The sequence below is a fragment of the Oncorhynchus clarkii genome, chromosome 12, assembly GCF_045791955.1.
Source record: "Oncorhynchus clarkii lewisi isolate Uvic-CL-2024 chromosome 12, UVic_Ocla_1.0, whole genome shotgun sequence".
NCBI lineage: Eukaryota > Metazoa > Chordata > Actinopteri > Salmoniformes > Salmonidae > Oncorhynchus > Oncorhynchus clarkii.
The window spans coordinates 90,613,060-90,638,409 of NC_092158.1; the positions used below are offsets into that span (position 1 = coordinate 90,613,060).

Genomic DNA, 25,350 nt, shown 5'->3' on the forward strand with positions numbered 1-25,350 from the left:
TTCATGAGTTCACTCATGTTCCATAGATTGAGATTTGAGAGAAAGAGATGGGGAGCAATTGCTCCAAAGGGAGGAGAGAAGATGGGGACACAACCACTTTCTCCAAAAATCAAAGAAGAAAAACGGGGTACACTGAAGGGAGGATCGCAGAGGGCAACAGTCTCATTGGTGGAGAAACGCCCTGTCAACAAAGGTGAGACCAATTTCCCTGAAATGGTTTGTCGGTTTTGCCTTGTGTTGTAGAACAAGGGTGAGGACACAGGGGCCAGTGTTACCTCTATTTATCTCTTTGTCTCTCCTAGTCTTCCTAGCCTACAATCCCCGTTCTCACCAGCATTCAATCCCCAGTTTTCCCTCACAGCTGAGGGTGGAAGCAATCTATGTGCCCCAGTGATCAGTAATAATGAAGTAGGAGGTAGCATCAACATCACTCAGAACATCACTCAGAACGTCATTCAGAACAACGGTAAAAACATAACTCTTTCTTTACATAACTGTGAGGAAAAAGTATCCACCTGCACATTAAATTCATACTGTATTCAATCAAGTCACCTTCAGAACTGTAGGAGAATATCATATATTTTCCTTTTTTGTTCAAATTCTAGATGACTCCTCCCAGGTTGCACAATGCAGTGACACACAAAAAAGGTAAGGTGTCAAACATTTTACTTTAGAGAGTGTGTGTGTGTGTGTTTAAAATAAAAGTTTTGTGGTTGAACCCTCTCTCTCTTTCTGCAGTGAGTTGCATGGTGATCTATTCTACCTGTCCCCAGAGTGCAGAGAGACCCAAAGCGTGTCGAGGAACACACACTGCCATCCACTACCACCACAATATGAAGATAAAGACAAAGAAGACTAAATACATCTTTAATTATAAGCACATATTATGATGTATGACATAGGAGCTAATAGGTTATATTGCATTGTGTATTGTGCATATGCATGCACATATAATGCATTATGAAGAGGGTATTCATAGGAGATGTTACCATAGATACAGTATAAGTAAGTGTGGACTCAAAAGGAGTAGGATGAGGAATGAGTTGAATAAGATGACTACTGATAAAGGAGTAGGATGAGGAATGGTGAATAAGATGACTACTGATAAAGGAGTAGGATGAGGAATGGAATGAGTTAAATAAGATGACTACTGATAAAGGAGTAGGATGAGGAATGGTGAATAATTAGTTGACTTCTGACAAATTAAGAAAAAAACTATGAAAACCCCACAGCACCTCACTAGACCTTATAGTGGTTTATTAGTAGACAGTCTCATGAAAACCCCACAGCACCTCACTAGACCTTATAGTGGTTTATTAGTAGACAGTCTCATGAAAACCCCACAGCACCTCACTAGACCTTATAGTGGTTTATTAGTAGACAGTCTCATGAAAACCCCACAGCACCTCACTAGACCTTATAGTGGTTTATTAGTAGACAGTCTCATGAAACCCCCACAGCACCTCACTAGACCTTATAGTGGTTTATTAGTAGACAGTCTCAACCGTATGAGTGAAAGGTGGATAAGACTTCTTCTTCATCTTATGCTCTAATAACGAAGCTGTTTTATTCTGACTCTGTCCTTACAGAACTCATACAGAGAGTTAAAGAGGAACATAAAGCCAGTCTGAAGAAGAAGTTTAGGTTTGTGTTTGAAGGCACTGCAGAGGAAGAAACTCCCCTGAACAGCATCTACACACAGCTCTATATCACGCTGGGAGAGAATGAAGGAGTTAATAAAGAACATGAGGTTTGGCAGATTGAATACACATCCAGAAGAGAAACATCGTCGGACACTCCAATCAACTCTAATGACATATTCAAACCCTTAGCTGGACAAGAGGAAGAAGAGAAGAGACCCATTAAAACTGTGCTGACAAAGGGCATTGCTGGCATTGGAAAAACAGTCTCCGTGCAGAAGTTCGTCCTTGACTGGGTCGAAGGAAAAGCCAATCAGGATTTGGATTTCATCTTTGTCCTCCCTTTCAGAGAGCTGCATTCGATCAAAGATGATGAGTTAAGTCTTCATGGACTTATAAATGACTTCCACCCTGAACTTACAGAGATAAAAGATGCAAAGATATATGCTACCAGCAAAGTTCTGTTCATCTTTGATGGTCTGGATGAAAAGCGACATCCACTAAAGTTCAATACCAAGAGGGTGACTGATGTTACAAAGACAGGTCACAATGTAGATGTACTGGTGACAAACCTCATCGAGGAGAAGCTGCTTCCCAAAGCTCTGATCTGGATAACCTCTAGACCTGCAGCAGCCAATCAGATTCCCCGTAGATACATCAACCTGGTGACAGAAGTAAGAGGGTTCGATGAGCGACAGAAAGAGGAGTACTTCAAAAAGAGGGTCAAGAATGGGGAAGTTGCCAGAAGAATCATCGCACACATTACAACATCGAGAACTTTCCAAATCATGTGCCACATACCAGTCTTCTGTTGGATTTCCGCTAAGGTTCTTGAGGAACTGTTGAGAGAAAATGTGAATGGAGAAATCCCTACAACTCTGACTGAGATGTACACTCACTTCCTGCTCATTCAAATACAGCTGGCACAAAAGGATCCTGGGCATGAGAGGGATAAACAGAAGATCTGGGAATCAAATAAAGACTTCCTTCTGAAGCTGGGGAAGCTAGCGTTTGAACACCTGGAGAAACGCAATCTCATGTTCTATGAGGAAGACCTGAATGAATATGGCATTGACATCAGTGAAGTTGCAGTCTACTCTGCGTTGTGCACAGAAATCTTTAAAGAAGAGAAGGTGTACAAAAAGAAGGTGTATTGCTTCATGCATCTGACCATTCAGGAGTTTATTGCTGCCCTCTTTGTTTTCCACTGTTTCACAACCAAGAGCCTCAAGACGTCATCGAGCCTCAAGTCTTTCCTGATGGAAGGTTCAGAACCATATCTCAAAGCTATCTTGGAGAACGAGCCTGTAGACCTTCCCTTGGATGAGTTAATGGAGATTACCATGTACAATTCTGTGTCCAGAGAGAATGGAGAGATGGACATGTTCCTCCGCTTCCTTCTTGGAATGTCTATGGAATCCGTTCAGTGCCTTCTACAAGGCCTGCTGCCAAAGACAGAGAACAGTTCAGAGATTGTTAAAGAAATGAAGATAATACTCAAGGAGATGGATCTAATTGATGTCTCCCCTGAGAGGTGCCTCAATCTCTTCTCTTTGACTGAAGAAGTTAAAGACCATTCCCTACATGAAGACATTCAGAGATATCTGTCAGAAAAGGAAGCAGACAGAGAGCTCTCACCCGCTCATTGCTCAGTACTGGCCTATGTACTTCTGATGTCAGAGAAGGTGTTGGATGAGTTTGTCCTGAAGAAATATAAAACCTCCCAAAAGGGTTTTTTCAGACTTCTTCCAGCTGTGAGGAACTGCAGAAAGGCAATGTAAGAAAGATCGTCAACATTCACACATACCAAATAACAATGAATATACTGAATTGTTATTGTTTTCATTACCCATTACCTCTTTGACCTGAAATGCAATATTTGGATGGCTGTTAGTATGGAACATATACACTGGTGTAGCTGAGTTTCTCCGGACCCCCATAAAGTCGGCATTTGGGGGACCCTCCCGCATGATGTGGTTATCTTCGGTAATATGGCACGACCGTGATCAGAGCTTTTGTGCTGTGTTTTTGTGCACAACTTGGTCTTACCTTTTGTTTATCCATTTTGAACAACACACTCACTCTCCAACCGAGTCCGACCTGATTCACTCACTTAAAAAAAAAACTTGATAGCCAATTAACTGGGGAAGCAGAGGCAGGCAGCAATTAGATGCATGAAAACGATATTGTCTGATTCACCTACCACCCATGTAGATTGGACACCACGCTTGCTACATGTGGAAATTAAAAAGGAGGGTTACTGTCAAAATTATTCCTTTTAATAATTTGTATAAAATTCAGACACAGGTGTGAGATGACGGGCACATGGGACCCCAGAGTATACTCGGCCCACTTGATCTCGCACGCCCAACTATAAGAGGAGAGGTAGGCTACTCTATTTGAGCGCAATAAGTCGTTTTGTTGTGATCACTAGAAAATCCTAATAATTTAGGTAAATAGCGCCACAGTCAGGGAGAAAAACCTGAATGTTCAATCATAAAGTGAGAACAATTAGTTTCCCTGGCTGATATGGCTGCTACTTTAACAGTAAAAAAAAAAATCCAACCCTAGAATATAATTTCTCAACTGAAAACTGTCCATTTCTACTGGATTTCCCCTTTAAAGCTGGAATCCGCACAGCGCCACTGTTCACCCCAATACCTTTATCAGTGTTTTTGTTTTGTTTAAGAAACGGAGGAGAGGAGTGTCCGGCAGAGTGTTCTGCACCGGCAATGATGTTGGGGGGAACAAAAGTGTTCGTTGTTTGAAGTAACTTCTTTGTTGTTGTAATATCCCAGAAGCACGTGGCAGTTTCACCAAGAACGGACTCCAGCTTTAATGGTGCAGACGTTCTAACGTCAGGCTTTTTTGGCCTGAATGTTTAGCACTCTGGGGGCCTCAAGTTGAATGTTTGGCACTCTGGGGGCCTCAAGTTGAATGTTTGGCACTCTGGGGGCCTCAAGTTGAATGTTTGGCACTCTGGGGGCCTCAAGTTGAATGTTTGGCACTCTGGGGGCCTCAAGTTGAATGTTTGGCACTATGGGGGCCTCAAGTTGAATGTTTGGCACTCTCCAGGGATGATAAAGAAAAATCTTAAAACAATTACTGTGTATTTACAATCCCTTTCTCCAAATGGATTACTCATTTACCTAGCACTTGTCAATTTATAAATTACAGTGCATGGAAAATGCTTTTATTTCTATCGGAAAAAAATAAAGTAGATGCTTTTTCAAACACTGAACTTTCGGGGCGGCAGGTAGCCTAGTGGTTAGAGCGTTGGGCCAGTAAACGAAAGGTTGTTTGATCAAATCTTTGAGCTGACAGGGTAAAAATATGTTGTTCTACCCCTGAACAAGGTAGTTAACTCACTGTTCCTAGGCTGTTATTGTAAATAAGAATTTGTTCTTAAAAACTTCTTATGGCTGCAATCCCGTTAATGGGATCGATATGACAACTGCCAGTGAAAGTGCAGGGCGCCAAATTCAAAACAACAGAAATCTCATAATTACATGTATTTTATACCGTTTTAAAGGTAATCTTGTTGTTAATCCCACCACAGTGTCCGATTTCAAATAGGCTTTACAGCGAAAGCACCACAGACGATTATGTTAGGTCACCACCAACTCACAGAAAAACACAACCATTTTTCCAGCCAAAGAGAGGAGTCACAAAAAGCACAAATAGAGATAAAATGAATCACTAACCTTATCTGATGAAGATCATCAGACACTCATAGGACTTCATGTTCCACAATACATGTATGTTTTGTTTGATAAAGTTCATATTTATATTTTTTTAAATCTCAGTATACATTGGCGCGTTACTTTCACTTGTTCCAAAAACATCCGGTGATATTGCAGAGAGCCACATCATTTTACAGAAATACTCATTGTAAATGTCAATGAAAATACAATTGTTAGACATGGAAATATCTCCTTAACCTCTCCTTAACCTCTCCTTAATGCAACCGCTGTGTCCGATTTCAAAAAAGCTTTACGGAAAAGACAAACCATGCAATAATCTGAGAAGGCGCTCAGAAAAAGAAAAAGAAATTATCTGCCATGTTGGAGTCAACAGAAATCAGAAATAACATTGTAAATATTCCCTTACCTTTGATGGTCTTCATCAGAATGCACTCCCAGGAATCCTAGTTCCACAATAAATGTTTGATTTGTTCGATAATGTCCATTATTTATGTCCAAGTAGCTACTTTTGTTAGGGCATTAGGTACACAAATCCAAACACTCGTGCAGGTCCAGCATAACGTCGGACAAAAACTTCCAAAAGTTATATTACAGGTCGTAGAAACATTTCAAACTAAGTATAGAATCAATCTTTAGGATGTTTTTATCATAAATCTTCAATAACGTTCCAACCGGAGAATTCCTATGTCTGTAGAAAAGCCATGGAACGCAGGTCGCTATCATGTGAAATGCGCGTGACCAGGACCTGGCTCTCTGCCAGACCACTGACTCAAAGAGCTCCCATCCGGCCCCACATCACAGTAGAAGCCTCATTCTAGAGACGGTTGACCTCTAGTGGAAGCCTTAGGAAGTGGATCATAACCAATATCCCACTGTGTATTCAATAGGGGCTGGGTTGAAAATTGACCAACCTCAGATTTCCCACTTCCTGTTTGGATTTCTTCTCAGATTTTTGCATGCCATATGAGTTATGTTATACTCACAGACATCATTCAAACAGTTTTAGAAACTTCAGAGTGTTTTCTATCCAATACTAATAATAATATGCATATATTAGCAACTGGGACTGAGGAGCAGGCCGTTTACCCTGGGCACCTCTGGGCACCTTTCATCCAAGCTACTCAATACTGCCCCTGAGGCCATAAGAAGTTTTAACTGACTTGCCTAGTTAAATAAAGGTTAAATAAAATACAAAAATTCCACCTTGAACCGTCAGGTTCGCTTGACCTTCTTCATGGTTTCCTCACGCGTAAAGGTGAGAATAGGGTCAGAAGTCAAGGTCAGAATAGGGTCAGTCTGTAGACATGCCTCAAGGTCAGAATAGGGTCAGTCTGTAGACACGCCTCCACCACACCTTCATTCATTCAAGCTCCACCTCAAATTATTAGTGGGTGAAAAGTATTCAAGGTCAAAAATACTCAGAGAGAATCACATAAAAAGGGAATTACATTCCATTTAAGCGCTTAAGGTCAGAATCGGGGCCTGTGTGCAAACAGAAATTATGGAGAACTGTGCAGATCCAAATCCTCACAGGAATAATTAGGGCAGCAGGTAGTCTAGCAGTTAAGACCGATGGGCCAGGAACCGCAAGGTTGCTGGTTCGAATCCCTGAGTTGACTAGGTGAAAAGCAAGGCCCTTAACCCTATTCACTCTTGTAAGTCTGCTAAATGACTCAAATGTAGACTAAATGTAATTTTCCTCTGTTTCTGCAGAATTGAAGGCGTTTATCTGGATAGATGGTACTGTGCAGCGTTGGCCTCAGCTCTCCAGTTACCAAACTCACCATTGAGAGAACTGCACCTGATAGATTTAATCTTGATGGATTCAGAAGTGGATGTGCTCTGTACTGGACTGTCTAGCCAAGACTGTAAACTGGAAGCACTGAGGTAATTGAAGAGATTTTTATTTGATTTTTTAAAATAGAAAAATACATTTTATGTCAGCAAGTGCCATTGAATGATGAGGTAACATTTTCTTTCTTGTATGTGTTAATATTTTCTTTGTCACTACAATGACCATTTAGGCAAACATTTGCCTCAAATTGACTTATGCCGTGTTCACGTGCTAGTCGCAACTAGGAAACTCTGAAATCTTTGACTTGCTAACTGGTTGTAGTTTTACGCGTGCCGCGTTCAATTAGTTAGCAAGTCGGAAATGTAATAGTTTCCTTCTTCTGACTATCATGTGAATGCAGCATTAATCGAGCATCTGATGCAATTATGCAAGATTTTAGTGTGTTCAAGATTATATATTACTGCAAACCATGTGCTAATGCCACACCGAAACAAACTTTCTCATTAGTCGTCGCACCAGTCTGGCATCGATACCAGTTATGTTACGTGCATCTGTCCACAAGATATAACAGCATGTCTCACAAAACAATCTGCCTCAATGTGTTGATGAAACAAGCTGCCTTAAAATGCATTATATCTGCAATTGCAGTCTCTGCGGGAATGGACTCGTAAAAAAGGGCCGTGATAATTTGGTCTCCTCTATAAAAACAGTTCTCAGCTGCAACCTGAGAGAGCTGGGCTTGAGTAACTTCACACTGCGGGATTCTGTAGTTGAGGTACTCTCTACTGGACTAGGGAGTCAACACTGTAAACTGGAGATACTGAGGTCAGTAGTTTTTCTGTTAGTTCATCGATTTGGACTGTGAATTCAAAGTCATTCATTTCTTTGTCAGGGGTTGTTTGATTTACTAAATAAATGCAGGCGTTTTGATTTAGCATGTTGGGATCTTTGAATTACAAACAAAATGCATGTTATAATAAAATGAAATAAATCTTGTGTACAGGCTGAATCGAAATACACTAACAGACGACTTCTGTGAAGTACTAGTCTCCGCTATCAGCTCAAATTCCTCTCATCTGAAAGAGCTGGACATTGTTCACTGTGACCTGATCGATTTAAGAGTGGAGCTGCTCTCCACTGGACTCAAAAGTCCACACTGTAAACTGGAGAAATTGAGGTCAGTATGTTTCTTGTTCTCAGGTTTGTATTTCTTGAAGGACTAGTAACCGAAAGGTTGCAAGTTCAAATCCCCGAGCTGACAAGGTACAAATCTGTCGTTCTGCCCTTGAACAGGCAGTTAACCCACTGTTCCTAGGCCGTCATTGAAAATAAGAATTTGTTCTTAACTGACTTGCCAAGTTAAATAAAGGTTAAATAAAATAAATAAAAAATATAGCCTGATTATTTTCACTGATCTCCACAATCAACTCTCACACTTTCAATGTTAAAGAAATATTATGGAGTATTTCTAAAACATCCCATGGACATTGTGGACAGGCAGTGATCAGGGGGAGGTTATACCAAATACCAAGACACTAAGTACATATTCCTTGGAGCAAGGTCAACATAGCAGGTTAACAGGGACGTCATTAAGAGGCCAATGTTGATTTTAAGACAGCTACAGAGTTCAACAGCTGATATAGGAGAAAACGATGCATGGATCTAAAACAGATCTGGGACACAGGATAAAAGGTTTGGGCCAAATCCAACTGAACAGGTCGCTGAGTAAAACAGTTTCAATCGTGATGGTGGCTGGCAGGGACTGGGGAGGTTCTGTCTTCATATGTTTCTTCTTTTCATTTAGGCTCTATCAATGTAATCTCAATAACGAAAGTTGTGAAGCACTGGCGTCAGCTCTTCAGACCATCCCCTCACACCTGAGAGAGCTGGATCTGAGTAACAATGACCTGAAGGATTCAGGAGTAAAGCTGCTGTCTACTGCACTGGGGAATCCCCACTGTAAACTGGAGACTCTGAGGTTGGTAGGCTACTCTCTTTTCTATGTTTTGTTATTATATTGATTGAATAATAACATTTGAAAATAACAACTCATTTGCATATACATATGAGCTTAATTGAATAAATTAGCACGTCATTTCTCTCCATCTAACCAACTCTTTCTAAGGTATCGGCCCAAAGAGAATTTTTATCTGCCCCATCACAATCTCCCGTCAACTTTTACTATGGCTTTTACCCAAAGACATGCGACAATAGGCTACTTATCCATGGTTGGTGTCATCTAGGGCTCTATTCAAACTGAAGCCTTACAGATTCCTTGAAAGAAATGTGAAGGTCATTTCCGATTCCGCTGACATGCAGCGTTTAACGTGAATGCATTTCCCGATAAAAAGGGAACAAAGCCTTGACATTTCAACCCTGCTGTAAACATGTTTAGTAGCCTTTGGTCGGGTAAAACTTGGGCCTTTTATAAACGCATTTCATGCAATTCTACGTCATTTTACATGACTGGAGACTTTGGCAGAAACGTTTTATTTTATACCGCACAAATGATCGAAATGGCAGGCTACTTTGACACTGACAAACTGACCGAGGTAAAGTTGGTTTTATATTCACACATTCAGACCTTCAACAGACATTCGCCAAAAGCCATTTAAAAATGTAAAAATCAATAACTAATTCACTGTTTGTCACATAATCATCAAACTAGATATGATTTATTCTATAAATGTCTAACATACTTTTACAACCTTTGTTTTGAGTACAAATTCCAGTTGGCTTGATAGAAATACATAATATATCAAATGCCATTTAAAGCAGTATAAATTAATAACGTTTTCACTGACTATGTCATAATCATCAAACTAGGTATGATTTATTCTATAAATGTCTAGCATACTTTTGTTTTAAGTAGAAATTACAGTTTCGATTTGATAGAAATACATAAAATCTCAAATATTGCCCTTAAAGATGAAGAAATCAATAACTAATTCAGTGATTTTTGCAGAAAAAAAGTGAAAATATGCATTTATTTGCAATATCTTTAAAGAAATGTTAATTTCAAGTGCAATTTGTTCTATATGAAGTCAGACAATGTTTGCAATCTTAAATTGTATGCCAAATCAATGTTTGCATTTTTAGTGCAACAGTTCCACATTATAAAGTAGTTAAAAGGCACAACAGTTATTTATATGTCTCTAATTTAACAGCAAAGAGCCCCCTTCCAATCATTTTCTATTTGGGCTTTGTTGAAGTCCTTCTTTGTCATCCCCAGACAAGCTGAATGGTACCATCTCCTGAGGTAAGAGATTCAACTGTTCAACACTTACAGCCAAATGTTTAGTACCCCGGGTATTCCCAGAACACATTCTGGAATGTGATGAGATGGAGTGTTCATGTTTTTATGTCCACATGGAGTTTTTTTTACAGTCAATACAAGCTGTGTTGGAATTATAAAAATAAAAAAAAACAGTTTTGGAACTTTTCTGAGTTACAAAAGACCATCACAGACTGCTGTCATTTTGCACATTCTAAAGTTCAAACAGAATACCAGAATACTTCTCTGCATGCTTTAGTGTCTAGGAAGCCAAGACCACTGGACTTGGTGTATGTAGGAGCAATTTATTTTCGTGAATAGGGTGATGAACCTAATAAAGCGGCAACTGAGTGTAGATATCACAAACAACTCCTTTTGAGCAGTGTCTGTCTGTTATACGTTTGATCAATGGGTATAATGATAAATCTGATCCCCAAGGTCCTCATAGGGTCACTTGGATATATAGAGTTGGAGGTAAGGAAAAAAATATGAAACAAGGACATTAAAATACTGCAGAATTTTGTCATCCACATACAATATGTATTTTAAAGTATAAATGCCCTTCTAAGACCACTGTCTTTCTGGATGTTTTAAAAGGTTTACAAGTAGTTATTTCTGCAAGGAATGTGAATTGAAAGGTATTTGGTAATACCTATAATGTGTGGTAGTTGCACACATCCCTGCTGAATTATGTAGAGCTGGGCCAGTTTATATTTTTTTCATGCTCTTTTGTGAAAAACCACATTTTCACAGAGGCTTTGTGCTAGTAGTTTAAGAGAGAAAGAGAGCAAAGAGCATAGGGACAGCCTGGTTGAAGTCCTAGTTTTAATGATTAGTGCCAGTAGATTGCAGAGGGGTTCACATACAGTTCAGAGAAAAATCATAATGTAAACATTCAGACCAAAAACAAAACATGTACTGTCCACTTCTTATATTAGTGTTTTTATTGTTATCCACCCTCTAGTATATTTCAATACCCATGCTAATATATATATATATATAGTATATACGTACACTACCGTTCAAAAGTTTGGGGTCACTTTGAAATGTTTTTGAAAGAAAAGCAATTGTTTTGTCCATGAAAATAACATCAAATTGATCAGAAATACAGTGTACATTGTTAATGTTGTATATGAATATTGTAGCTAGAAACGGCAGATTTCTTATGGAATATCTACATAGGCGTACAGAGGCCCATTATCAGCAACCATCACTCCTGAGTTCCAATGGCACGTTGTGTTAGCTAATCCAAGTTTATCATTTTAAAAGGCTAATTGATCATTAGAAAACCCTATTGCAATTTGTTAGCACTGCTGAAAACTGTTGTTCTGATTAAAGAAGCAATAAAACTGGCCTTCTTTACACTAGTTGAGTATCTGGAGCATCAGCATTTGTGGGTTCGATTGCAGGCTAAAAATGGCCAGAAACAAATAACTTTCTTCTGAAAAAAGAAAATGCCATATCTCAGACTGGCCAATAACAAGTAAAGAGATGGGCAAAAGAACACAGACACTGGACAGAGATGTCTTTTTCTTTGCAACTCTGCCTAGAAGGCCAGCATCCCGAGTCACCTCGTCACTGTTTTTTTTATGTTGTTTTTTTCCCACCTTTATTTAACCAGGTAGGCTAGTTGAGAACACCTTTATTTAACCAAGTAGGCTAGTTGAGAACACCTTTATTTAACCAAGTAGGCTAGTTGAGAACACCTTTATTTAACCAAGTAGGCTAGTTGAGAACAAGTTCTCATTTGCAACTGCGACTTGGCCAAGATAAAGCGTAGTAATTTGACACATACAACAACACAGAGTTACACGTGGAATAAACAAAACACAGTCAATAATACAGTAGAAAAAATAAAACAAAATGTATATGTACAGTGAGTGCAAATGAGGTAAGATAAGGGAGGTAAGGCAATAAATAGGCCATGGTGGCGAAGACTTGTAGATAACCTGTAGCCAGTGGGTTTGGCGATGAGTATGAAGCGAGGGCCAACTAACGAGAGCATACAGGTTGCAATGGTGGGTAGTGTATGGGGCTTTGGTGACAAAACGGATGGCACTGTGATAGACTGCATCCAGTTTGTTGAGTAGAGTGTTGGAGGCTATTTTATAGATGACATCGCAGAAGTCAAGGATCGGTAGGATGGTCAGTTTTACGAGGGTATGTTTGGCAGCATGAGTGAAGGAGGCTTTGTTGCGAAATAGGAAGCCAATTCTAGATTTAATTTTGGATTGGAGATGCTTAATGTGAGTCTGGAAGGAGAGTTTACAGTCTAACCAGACACCTAGGTATTTGTAGTTGTCCACGTATTCTAAGTCAGAGCCATCCAGAGTAGTGATGCTGGACGTGCGGGCAGGGATCGGTTGAATAGCATGCATTTAGTTTTCCCTGCGTTTAAGAGCAGTTGGAGGCCACGGAAGTAGAGTTGTGTGGCATTGAAGCTCGTCTGGAGGTTAGTTAACACAGTGTCCAAAGAGGGGCCAGAACTATACAGAATGGTGTCGTCTGTGTAGAGGTGCACCAGAGAATCACCAGCAGCAAGAGCAACATCATTGATGTATACAGAGAAGAGAGTCGGCCCGAGGATTGAACCCTGTGGCACCCCCATAGAGACTGCCAGAGGTCCGGACAACAGGCCTTCTGATTTGACACACTGAACTTTATCAGAGAAGTAGTTGGTAAACCAGGCGAGACAATCATTTGAGAAACCAAGGCTGTCGAGTCTGCCAATAAGAATGTGGTGATTGACAGAGTCGAAAGCCTTGGCCAGGTCGATGAATACGGCTGCACAGTAATGTCTCTTATCGATGGAGGTTATGATATCGTTTAGAACCTTGAGCGTGGCTGAGGTGCACCTATGACCAGCTCTGAAACCAGATTGCATAGCGGAGAAGGTACGGTGCGATTCAAAATGGTTGGTAATCTGTTTGTTAACTTGGCTTTCGAAGACCTTAGGGAGACAGGGTAGGATAGATATAGGTCTGTAGCAGTTTTGGTCTAGAGTGTCTCCCCCTTTGAAGAGAGGGATGACCGCAGCAGCTTTCCAATCTTTGGGAATCTCAGACGATACGAAAGAGAGGTTGAACAGGCTAGTAATGGGGGTTGCAACAATTTCAGCAGATAATTTTAGAAAGAGAGGGTCCAGATTGTCTGGCCCGGCTGATTTGCAGCTCTTTCAGAACATCAGCTATCTGGATTTGGGTGAAGGAGAAATGGTGGGGGCTTGGGCGGGTTGCTGTGGAGGGTGCTGGGCAGTTGACTGGGGTAGGGGTAGCCAGGTGGAAAGCATGTCCAGCCTTAGAGAAATTCTTAATGAAATTCGCAATTATCGTAGATTTATCGGTGGTAACAGTGTTTCCTAGCCTCAGAGCAGTGGGCAGCTGGGAGGAGGTGCTCTAATTCTCCATGGACTTTACAGTGTCCCAGAACGTTTTTGAGTTTGTACTACAGGATGCACATTTCTGTTAGGAAAGCTAAGGCTAGCTTTTTCAAACTGCCAATGTATATTTGTTCCTAACTTCCCTGAAAAGTTGCATATCACGGGGGCTATTCGATGCTCATGCAGAACGCCACAGGATGTTTTTGTGCTGGCCAAGGGCAGACAGGTCTGGAGTGAACCAAGGACTATATCTGTTCCTGGTTGTACATTTTTTGAATGGAGCATGCTTGTTTAAGATGGTGAGGAAGGCACTTTTAAAGAATAACCAGGCGTCCTCTACTGACGGGATGAGGTCAATGTCTTTCCAGGATACCCCGGCCAGGTCAATTAGAAAGGCCTGCTCGCAGAAGTGTTTTAGGGAGCGTTTGACAGTGATGAGGGGTGGTCGTTTGATCGCAGACCCATTACAGATGCAGATTGAAAACAGTGGGAGGTGTGGGAGTGGAGCTAGGCACTGCAGGACCTGGATCAACCTCTACATCACTAGAGGAACAGAGGAGAAGTAGGAGAAGGGTACGGCTAAAGGCTATACGAACTGGCCATCTAGCACATTCGGAACAGAGAGTAAAAGGAGCAGGTTTCTGGGCACGATAGCATAGATTCAAGACATAGTGTACAGACAAAGGTAAGGTAAGATGTGAATAAATTGGAGGTAAACCTAGGCATTGAGTAATGATGAGAGAGATGTAGTCTCTAGAGACGTTTAAACCAGGTGATGTCGTCGCATATGTAGGAGGTGGAACAACATGGTTGGTTAAGGCATATTGAGCAGGGCTTGAGGCTCTACAGTGAAATAAGACAGTAATCACTAACCAGGACAGTAATGGACGAGTGATCATATGGATCCAGTGAGTGGTTGGGCTGGCTGGGGACACGGCGATTCAGACAGTTAGCAGTCGGGGGCTAACAAGCTAGCATTTAGTAGGTCGGGGCTAACAAGCTAGCAGTTAGCAGACTGGGGCTAGCAAGCTAGCAGTTAGCAGACTGGGGCTAGCAAGCTAGCAGTTAGCAAACCGGGGTTAGCAAGCAAGCATGTTCACGTTGAGACTGGTTTTTTGCGGGTACTATTTAATGAAGCTGCCAGTTGAGGACTTGTGAGGCATCTGTTTCTCAAACTAGACACTCTAATGTACTTGTCCTCTTGCTCAGTTGTGCACCGGGGCCTCCCACTCCTCTATCTATTCTGGTTAGAGCCAGTTTGCGCTGTTCTATGAAGTGAGTAGTACACAGCGTTGTACGAGATCTTCAGTTTCTTGGCAATTTCATGCATGGAATAAGCCATCATTTCTCGGAACAAGAATAGACTGATGAGTTTCAGAAGAAAGTTATTTGTTTCTGGCCATTTTGAGCCTATAATCGAACCCACAAATGCTGATGCTCCAGATACTCAACTAATCTAAAGGCCAGTTTAATTGCTTCTTTATTCAGAACAACAGTTTTCAGCTGTGTTAACATAATTACAAAAGGGTTTTCTAATGATCAATTAGCCTTTTAAAATGATAAACTTGGATTAGCTAATTGGAACACAGGAGTGATGGTTGCTGATAACGGGGATCTGTGCGCCTATGTAGATATTCCATAAGAAATCTGCCGTTTCTAGCAACAATATTCATATACAACATTAACAATGTACACTGTATTTCTGATCAATTTGAGCTTATTTTCATGGAGAATTTAAAAAAAAATTCTTCCAAAAACAGGAACATTTCTAATTGATCCAAACTTGTGAACGGTAGTGTATGTTATGGGTCACTCTTAGTTTTCCTTATCTCCACTGTGGAATGTCCATGTTGATCCTCTTGGTTGTCTTGGTCCTCTTGATCATCCACCTGTCTTCTTTGTTAGTCATGCCTGACCCCTTCATCCCGTGTTTTTTTCCTGTAATCTAATTTAATATGACTGAAAATGCAGAATTTTATGCCAGGCCCCTTCTAAAAGGGTATATATATAACAGACTAGTTAGAACTTTGACCACACGCCCTCTAGACGGACTACATGCCCTCTATCAAATCAAAACTGGAATTTTTCCACAAAACAAAACTTGTAAAAGTATGTTAGACATTTATAGAACAAATCATATCTAGTTTGATGATTCTGTGACAGACAGTGAATTAGTTATTGATTTTTACATTTTTAAATGGCTTTTTGCGAATGTCTGTTGAATGTCCGAATATAAAACCAACCTTACCTCGGTGACAATCTGATGTAAATAAAAATGACCTTGTCTTGAGTCCATCAACAGCCTAGGTGTGTGAGACACGTATTGTAGGCTACAATATGAGGAGGAAATTATAGACCTAAACATGTTTTCTAGTTTCACCCAATGATGCACTACTCACTCGCTGGTGATGGCGATTTGCTCGTGCCAAATATATATATCTCTCTCATCCATATATTTATATGTACATATTCTTATTCCTTCCTTTACATTTGTGTGAACAAGGTATCTGTTGTGAATTTGTTAGATATTACTGCATGGTCGGAACTAGAAGCACAAGCATTTCGCTACACTCGCATTAACATCTGCTAACCATGTGTATGTGACAAATAAAATTTGATTTGATATATTTCATGAGGCAAGTCAGTTAAGAACAAATTCTTATTTACAAAGACAGCCTGCCCGGCCTAACCCTCCCCTAACCTGGACGATGCTGGGCCATTTATGCGCCACCCTATGGGACTCCCGATCACGGCCAGTTGTGATACAGCCCGGGATCGAACCAGGGCCTGTAGTGACGCCTCTAGCACTGAGATGATAAGCATTTAGTTACACCCACAATAACATCTGCTAAAAACATGTATGTGACCATACAATTTGATTTGATGCAGTGCCTTAGACTGCTGTGCCACTCAGGACGTCTAGAGTATTCTCTTTTCAGCAGGAGCCATTTGGTTTCCAACCTGTTTTCTCTCTTTTGTGTTTGAAATATCGCGAAAGGCCTGTTTTGTCTGCATTCTGTTTTTTCACTGGCAGATTTGCCGCGCGTTCCTGACTGTAGGCTATTTCTTGTTATTTGGCTACAATCCACAGCTAGGCTAATGTCATGGTAATTGTCTGTATTACTAAATGAGGAGAGTTTACAAACCACACACAAGTCAGAGTTATATTTAAACTTAATCTTTAATCAAATGAGCTTCACCATAGCCCTTTGACTCTCAGATCAATTCAGTGTCTATAAATGAATTCTGAGAGTGCCTATAAGAGAATACAAAGATATTTTATAGCCAAGATACACCCCTCTCAACTTACATGACGAACCACAGATCTCAGAAACTTCACAAAGGGCCTTTTACTTGAGAGAGGAGTATCCCATAGCCAGAAAGCATTAGCTATAAATTATCGTTCAGTTTGCTCTCTAAAACGAGGTTCTAATCTCGTTCTTGGTACTTCATAGTACCAAAACATTACCTCATCCAATGGCATATATCAATTGTCAATTATAGATACTCCCATCTCAAATACACCCCACCCCTGGACAAGCTCGCTGAAGGGAGTGACTTCTAGGTCGTATACTATCTCAAGATTAGTGCAACATCAGAGGGGTAATACAATGGTTCCAGACACTGCTATACTCCTCCCCCCAATGGGAAAAGGAGGGAGTGACTGGAGTACAGACATTGTGGAGCCCTTCTCATGGTTTAACAGATACATTTACATATGAAGACAATGTTCCATTCTGATATTCTGCATATAACCAGACATGTAAAGGACAAGCCTGACCTCTCCCCTCTCTGGGCCCCAAGTGACTTTTCCCTAGAGAAGAAAGGAAAATGCAACTGCCGAAAGTAAAGTAAAGAGACATTCTAATGACAAGTATCTCACATGAGCATATTATGATGTAACAGTAAAACATCTTATTTATCTATGTTACCCAACTAATTCTGATTCAGCTACGAAACTATATATATATATATATATATATATATATATATATATATATATATATATATATATATATATTTTTAAAACTATTGATCCTCTGTCGCTAAATTGAAGGCCTTCTCATGGTGTAGTAGACTATTCTGAATGATTTAATTTATTTCTGAACAGTCAAATGTACTTCAATTTATCAGGGGTGCTACAGTTCGTTCAGAACCCTTCGCGCAGCGAAGGAAATAAACGAAGTGCAACGCTGGAGAGATGAGTTGCAGGCTCATGTCTATCAGAGCAGAGAGAACATAGAAAGTGAATCTCATTCTAGTTCTGTGAGAGATACTGGCGCTCTTCTCACACAGCCACGACCATGCGTTGGTCTCAAACATAGGTTACAATGTTGCGCAAACCATAAACCCAGGCCGTGCCAACCCAAATGAACTCTTACAGTATTAGGCCCGGGCTGAAAATCGACTTTTTCACATTACGTTCTTTTTGTTGGGTGGGGGGGCAGGAGAAGTAACGAAGAGGCAACTCGAAAGAACTTGGATTGCTTTTATTATAATTTTTACATTGCAAAAAGTTTAAATCATTTTTCAGGAGAGGTATCGGATCCGGTCTAATAGGTTCCAGAACAAAACAGTCTAAAACGGAGAAGATTAAACAACAAGGCGGAAATGTTTTGTACCAAAAATTGCACCCAACAGTTGTGAACGTCAATATACATCGCTCTAGAATTAACCAATGCATATGTAGTTGACAATAGGAGAACGATAACAAATTGCACGATTGATTTAGATTTTTCGTGTCAGCTTTCGTTTCTGACTGACGAGTTTGTTTAGGCTACATGATCATCTGATCAAACATCAACAATGCTCTCTCCCACCAAGGGGAACACTTAACGTTACTGTAAGTAGACCGTTTTCTCTTGTCGTGTAGTCTCCGTGTCAGTATGTTTAATCCCCATCGATATATCAAACTTTGATAAATAAACACGTGGGTCCGAACTTTTTGTTCCATGTCTACAATTTCCAACGATACCCCCCATCCTTTTGAGACATCGTTTCACACTTTTCCCTGATAGTAAAGTACAGGAGAAAAGGTGCTTTGCAAAGGTAATCTTATGAATATTGTCTATTTCTATTTCGAAAGCAATCCTATGGCAGATAGGTGTATCATAAAGTTGGCTTGTCTTGAACCTTGCAATTTGGTCTCATGTCTGAATCTGCTGTGAGTAATAAAAGCAGGATTTATGTGCCAAGGATCGTCATTACCTCTCTTTGCAGGCTACCGTTCTGTAGAGTCACAAAGGAAGGCTGTGATTATCTGGCTTCAGCACTAACGTCAAACCCCTCCCACCTGAGAGAGCTGAACCTGAGCTACAATTACCCAGGAGACTCAGGAGTGAAGATGCTCTCTGCTACTATGGAAGATCCAGCCTGTAGACTGAACATCAAGTAAGTGCAGTTGATGAAAATAATGCAAGATACTCTAGTAAGACCTTTGAGTATATTCACACTATCTGTTCTCCTGCCTCTCGCACAGTATTGACCAGAACGATGAGTGCTGGGTGAAACTGGAGCTGCTGAAGAAGTGTAAGAATACATTATACTTGACATGTTACATAATAATGTATTATACTACACATAAACATAGTTTTAAAACAGTTTGACAGCCCTGGTAACAATACACTCCTGATATAATCCAGCTGATCCTCTCCTCTCACCTCTTGTCTACAGATGCCTGTGATCTCACACTGGACCCAAACACAGCAAACAAACACCTTTCTCTGTCTGAAGGAAACAGAGTGGTGAGATATGAGATTAAGAAACAGCCGTACCCTGATCACCCAGAGAGATTTTATGACGCTTTTCAGGTTCTTTGTAGAGAGGCTCTGACTGAGCGCCATTACTGGGAAACGGAGTCAACTGATGACGTTGTTCTCGGAGTGACGTACAAAGGAATCAAAAGAAAAGGCAGCATCTCCAATGACGTTGTTATTGGACACAATGACAAGTCCTGGTGTATGGAGTACAAAACACATTTTTGTCATAATGGCGCAGATATTACATTCCCCCCCTTTAGGAACCACTCTAGGCACAGAATAGGAGTGTATCTGGACTGGCCAGCCGGCACTCTGTCCTTCTACACGGTCTTCTCTGAAACATTGACCCATATGTACACATTCCACACCACATTCACTGAGCCCCTCTATCCAGCTTTTGGACTAGGTAGCTGTAACCCTTGCTCAGTGTCCTTGTGCCAGGTAGAGTAGCCTTCTCGGTCCTGGAGGAACACCTGGGTCTCCATGACAACAGTCACACACACAACCGTGTGACTTGATGCGGTTGACAGTGGTCATGACTTCAGATATGGACATTAATACATCAGATGATTAGATTATATTCATGTGACTGTACATCCATGTTCTGTAATGTTAGTGCAGTTATGTGAAATGCTTTTGACTTTGAATAGGATACAATTTGTTGTTAAGTGTGATCAAATACTTTGTAAATATTAGTTTGTTAAATATGTGTTGCTTCAAACAGGAACCACAACACACCCGTCTGTCTGTGTACAGTAGGCCAGAGTTTCTCAAGAGAAATAAAGCTTTGGTTTAGACACTCATTTAATTTTAGCATTGACTGATATTGGTCAATGTTGGTGGTGAATATTGAAGTGAATTTGGTGGATAAACACACAACCTTCTGGACCAGATAGAGGTATAAACACACAACCTTCTGGACCAGACAGAGGTATAAACACACAACCTTCTGGACCAGAGGTATAAACACACAACCTTCTGGACCAGATAGAGGTATATAAACACAACCTTCTGGACCAGATAGAGGTATAAACACACAACCTTCTGGACCAGACAGAGGTATAAACACACAACCTTCTGGACCAGAGGTATAAACACACAACCTTAGCTCCTATTGATTATGTATATGTATATATATATATATATGACAGGTTAGGAGCAGAAGCAGGGAGACTGAGTCGAGGGAATATAAATGCATATACAGTCCTCATGTATTTTGACAGTAAAGCTACAATTGTACATTTGGTTCACAGTTTAGAAATGAAAGCACGTTATGTATCTAGTCCCCCCATTTGTAGAAGTCTTAAGTATTCTGACCAATTCACTTAGAGCAGTGTTTCCCAACTGTTTCCCCGGAGGTACTCGAGGACCGGAGTTGGGAAAAACTGACTTAGAGTGTATTGAAGTAGTCAAAACTTTAGTATTTAGTCCCATATTTCTTGCACGCAATGACTACATAGAGTTGGTGACTCTACAAACTCACTAGATGCATTTTCTGTTTGTTTTGGTTGTGTGTTGGATTGTGTTTGGCCCCATAGGAGCCTGAAATGTAACCTGTTAGAAGTGAAGAACAGTAAAAAAGAAAATGACCTGCTGCTTTACCACAGACAACAGTAACACATCGGTTATCACAAAATGAGCACTACACAACGTTTTTTCTAAATAGTACAAAACCACAACTACTTTTGGTTCAATGCAATGGAGGTCTTCTAGACTGAAGACAGACATCTACAAAAAAAGATGCCATTTATTTAGATTCATATTTCAAGAAAATAGAGAATAAGTGTAACATTTAGCATTTTTACAAACACTCAAGACAACACAAATCCTTTCCAGCAGAGGGGAAGAGAGGGAAAGAGGAGGAGGGAGAGGGAGTGGGGTAGTGGGGAGCAAAAGAGGGGGCCGAGGGAGAGAGGGGTAGTGGGGAACGAGATAGGGGACCGAGGGAGAGAGGGGAGCCGGTGAATATGGAGTCTGTTGGTTCTGCCTCTCACCATCGAAAGTGAGACATCAGCTTCTCCTGATCATCCAGGTCTTTCTACACCTTTTATTTAACCAGGTAGGCTAGTTGAGAACAAGTTCTCATTTGCAACTGCGACCTGGCCAAGATAAAGCATAGCAATTCAACACATACAACAACACAGTTACACACGGAATGAACAACACATACAGTCAATAATACAGTAGAAAAAAAAGAAAACTAAGTATATATACAGTGAGTGTAAATTAGGTCAAATAAGGGAGTTAAGGAAATAAATAGGCCATGGTGGCGAAGTAATTACAATATGGCAATTAAACACTGGAATGGTAGATGTGCAGAAGATGGATGTGCAAGTAGAGATACTGTGGTGCAAAAGGAGCTAAATAAATAAATACAGTATGGGGATGAGGTGGGCTATTACAGATGGGCTATGTACAGGTAGAGTGATCTGTGAGCTGCTCTGACAGCTGGTTCTTAAAGCTAGTGAGGGAGATGGGAATCTCCAGATTCAGTGATTTTTGCAGTTCGTTCCAGTCAGTGGCAGCAGAGAACTGGAAGGGAAGGCGACCAAAGGAGGAATTGGCTTTCGGGGTGACCAGTGAGATATACCTGATGGAGCGTGTGTTACGAGTGGGTGCTGCTATGGTGACCAGCGAGCTGAGATAGGGCGGGGCTTTACCTAGCAGAGACCTGTAGATAACCTGTAGCCAGTGGGTTTGGCGATGAGTATGAAGCGAGGGCCAGCCAACAAGAGCGTATAGGTCGCAGTGGTGAGTAGTGTATGGGGCTTTGGTGGCAAAATGGATGGCACTGTGATAGACTACATCCAGTTTGCTGAGTAAAGTGTTGGAGGCTATTTTATAGATGACATCGCCGAAGTCAAGGATCGGTAGGATGGTCAGTTTTACGAGGGTATGTTTGGCAGCATGAGTGAAGGAAGCTTTGTTGCGAAATAGGAAGCCAATTCTAGATTTAACTTTGGATTGGAGATGCTTAATGTGAGTCTGGAAGGAGAGTTTACAGTCTAGCCAGACACCTAGGTATTTGTAGTTGTCCACCTATTCTAAGTCTGAGCCGTCCAGAGTAATGATGCTGGATGGGCGGGCAGGTGCGGGCAATGATCGGTTGAATAGCATGCATTTAGGCTGATTTGTAGGGGTCCAGATTTTGCAGCTCTTTCAGAACATCAGCTATCTGGATATGGGTGAAGGAGAAATGGTGGGGGCTTTGGTGGGTTGCTGTGGAGGGTGCCGGGCAGTCCCCCTGCTCAAGCCAGCGCATGTCCAGGCCCGTCTGAAGTTTGCCAATGACCATCTGGATGATCCAGAGGAGGAATGGGAGTGGTCTGATGAGACAAAAATAGAGCTTTTTGGTCTAAACTCCACTCGCCGTGTTTGGAGGAAGAAGAAGGATGAGTACAACCCCAAGAACACCATCCCAACTGTGAAGCATGGAGGTGGAAACATAATTCTTTGGGGATGCTTTTCTGCAAAGGGGACAGGACGACTGCACCGTATTGAGGGGAGGATGGATGGGGCCATGTCTCGCGAGATCTTGGCCAACAACCTCCTTCCCTCAGTAAGAGCATTGAAGATGGGTCGTGGCTGGGTCTTCCAGCATGACAACGACCCAAAACACACAGCCAGGGCAACTAAGGAGTGGCTCCGTAAGAAGCATCTCAAGGTCCTGGAGTGGCCTAGCCAGTCTCTAGACCTGAACCCAATAGAAAATCTTTGGAGGGAGCTGAAAGTCCGTATTGCCCAGCGACAGCCCCGAAACCTGAAGGATCTGGAGGAGGTCTGTATGGAGGAGTGGGCCAAAATCCCTGCTGCAATGTGTGCAAACCTGGTCGAGAACTACAGGAAACGTATGATCTCTGTAATTGCAAACAAAGGTTTCTGTACCAAATATTAAGTTCTGCTTTTCTGATGTATCAAATACTTATGTCATGCAATAAAATGCTAATTAATTGCTTAAAAAAATCATAATGTGATTTTCTGGAATTTTGTTTTAGATTCCATCTCTCACAGTTGAAGTGTACCTATGATAAAAATGACAGACCTCTACATGCTTTGTAAGTAGGAAAACCTGTAAAATCGGCAGTGTATCAAATACTTGTTCTCCCCACTGTATCTTTATTTCCTCCTTTCTGACTGAGGATGAGCATGTGAAGGCTCGGTGCAGGATTTCTCCACTGTATTTACGTAGAAGAAAAGTTGTGGTTAAACCGTTTCAATTTAAGGGTCTCTCTTTCTCAATTCAAGGGGCATGGGAAATATATGTTTACATTGCCAAAGCAAGTGAAATAGATTAAACAATTCAAATGAACAGTAGACATTACAGACATTCAAAGTTCCAATAGAATAGACATTTCAAATGTCATGTCTATATGCAGTGTTGTAATGATGTGCAAATTGTTGAAGTACAAGAGGGAAAATAAATAAATATAAGTTGTATTTTCAATGGTGTTTGTTCTTCACTGGTTGCCCTTTTCTTGTGGCAACATGTCACAAATCTTGCTGCTGTGATGACACACTGTGGTATTTCACCCAATAGATATGAGTTTATCGAAATTGGATTTGTTTAATAATTATTTGTGGGAATGTGTAATAAGCTCATAGAAAGGGATTTTATAATGTCGCTCTCTCTCTTCTTCCTGCAGTAAGTGTCCATGTGACCTGTCCCCAGTGTGAAGAGATCCAGAACACATCGGGGAACACTCCCATCCAGCTGTTAATAAATCGTTGACAAAAATCTGACAATTATTTTCATGTTATGACATCAAGGGAGAACATTCAATAAAATTCACTAATTTAAAACCTGTTTAATGCTTTTATTCTTGACAGATGTGTCCAAAATTGTGACAAAAAAACACCCCTTCCTTCCATGCATTTATGGCAGTGTTGTTTGTCGCCTGGTGAGGGCAAAACCATCCAGACAAATGACAAGCCTCCTAAAACTGGCTATAACTACAGTTCTGCTCGTAATATTACGGTTAAAACACAGCGTGTTGTATAGATGTATTTTTAGGAAAAGTCAAGGATGGAGGGAGCATGACAAAAAATGGCAGAGTAATAAATACAATTTACGAGCAGCCACAATGACTGCTTTAGTGGTTCTACTGTTAATTAATTTGTAAATATTTCCAAAAATATTATTCCACTTTGATATTATGGGGTATCATGTGTAGGCCAGTGACAAATCGATTTAATCCATTTGAAATTGAGTCTGTAACACAACTCAGAAGGCACCACCACATCTGGGCTATCTTTGTTGCAGATGCATGGTAACTAACAACTGAAGAAACCCACACACTGCTTTATGTATCGGCCTGAAGGCCTTCGTCACTAGCGCTAAAGAACACTGTTCACCACCACATATACTTTGAACTCGCGCAAAGTGGGAGATGCTGTCGAGAAACACTGGCATGTCTTACAATGGGTCCCAGCTTTGCCAGCTGAATTTAAGAACCCACCACTTTTGTATATAGAAGAGGTTGCAATTTACGCACAAGTAGACCAACTGTCAGCCACAAAAGAAACTGAGCCAAGCTCTTTTACACTCTGTTCCAAATGGTAGCTAAGGGGATTAATACAGTTGTATTCCAGCCACTAGGGGGTACTCTGGTGAAGCCCATAGGAAATAAAGCAGTATTGTTTAAGTGAATTGGGGAGAGGAAGAATAAGGAACAAAAAAAGGGTCTGTTACATGTGCTGACATGATTAACAGTCACGTAAACAGTAGCTTTCGCATTGTAGTTTATAATATAAGCTGATAGAAAGGGTAACATACAGCACAGTGCAACAATGTGATGGTGT

General features: G+C 40.9%; 1 protein-coding gene across 2 annotated transcripts; it reads left to right on the plus strand.

The window, feature by feature from the left end:
- The first annotated feature begins 39 nt into the window (after positions 1-39).
- Positions 40-24,322, plus strand: LOC139421602 (NACHT, LRR and PYD domains-containing protein 12-like). 2 transcript variants are annotated; one of them, XM_071172658.1, is made up of 12 exons: positions 40-193; positions 303-466; positions 606-647; positions 1,590-3,417; positions 7,058-7,231; positions 7,788-7,964; positions 8,143-8,316; positions 8,944-9,117; positions 19,013-19,183; positions 19,272-19,321; positions 19,466-19,536; positions 24,195-24,322. In XM_071172658.1, the coding sequence occupies exons 1-12, from the start codon at positions 48-50 to the stop codon at positions 24,195-24,197; spliced, it is 3,174 nt and encodes a 1,057-aa protein (XP_071028759.1). In that variant the 5' UTR covers positions 40-47; the 3' UTR covers positions 24,198-24,322. The 2 variants fall into 2 exon arrangements, with proteins under 2 accessions (XP_071028759.1, XP_071028758.1); XM_071172657.1 differs by lacking the exon at positions 24,195-24,322 and having other exon boundaries at positions 19,466-20,278.
- The last annotated feature ends 1,028 nt before the right edge of the window (positions 24,323-25,350 follow it).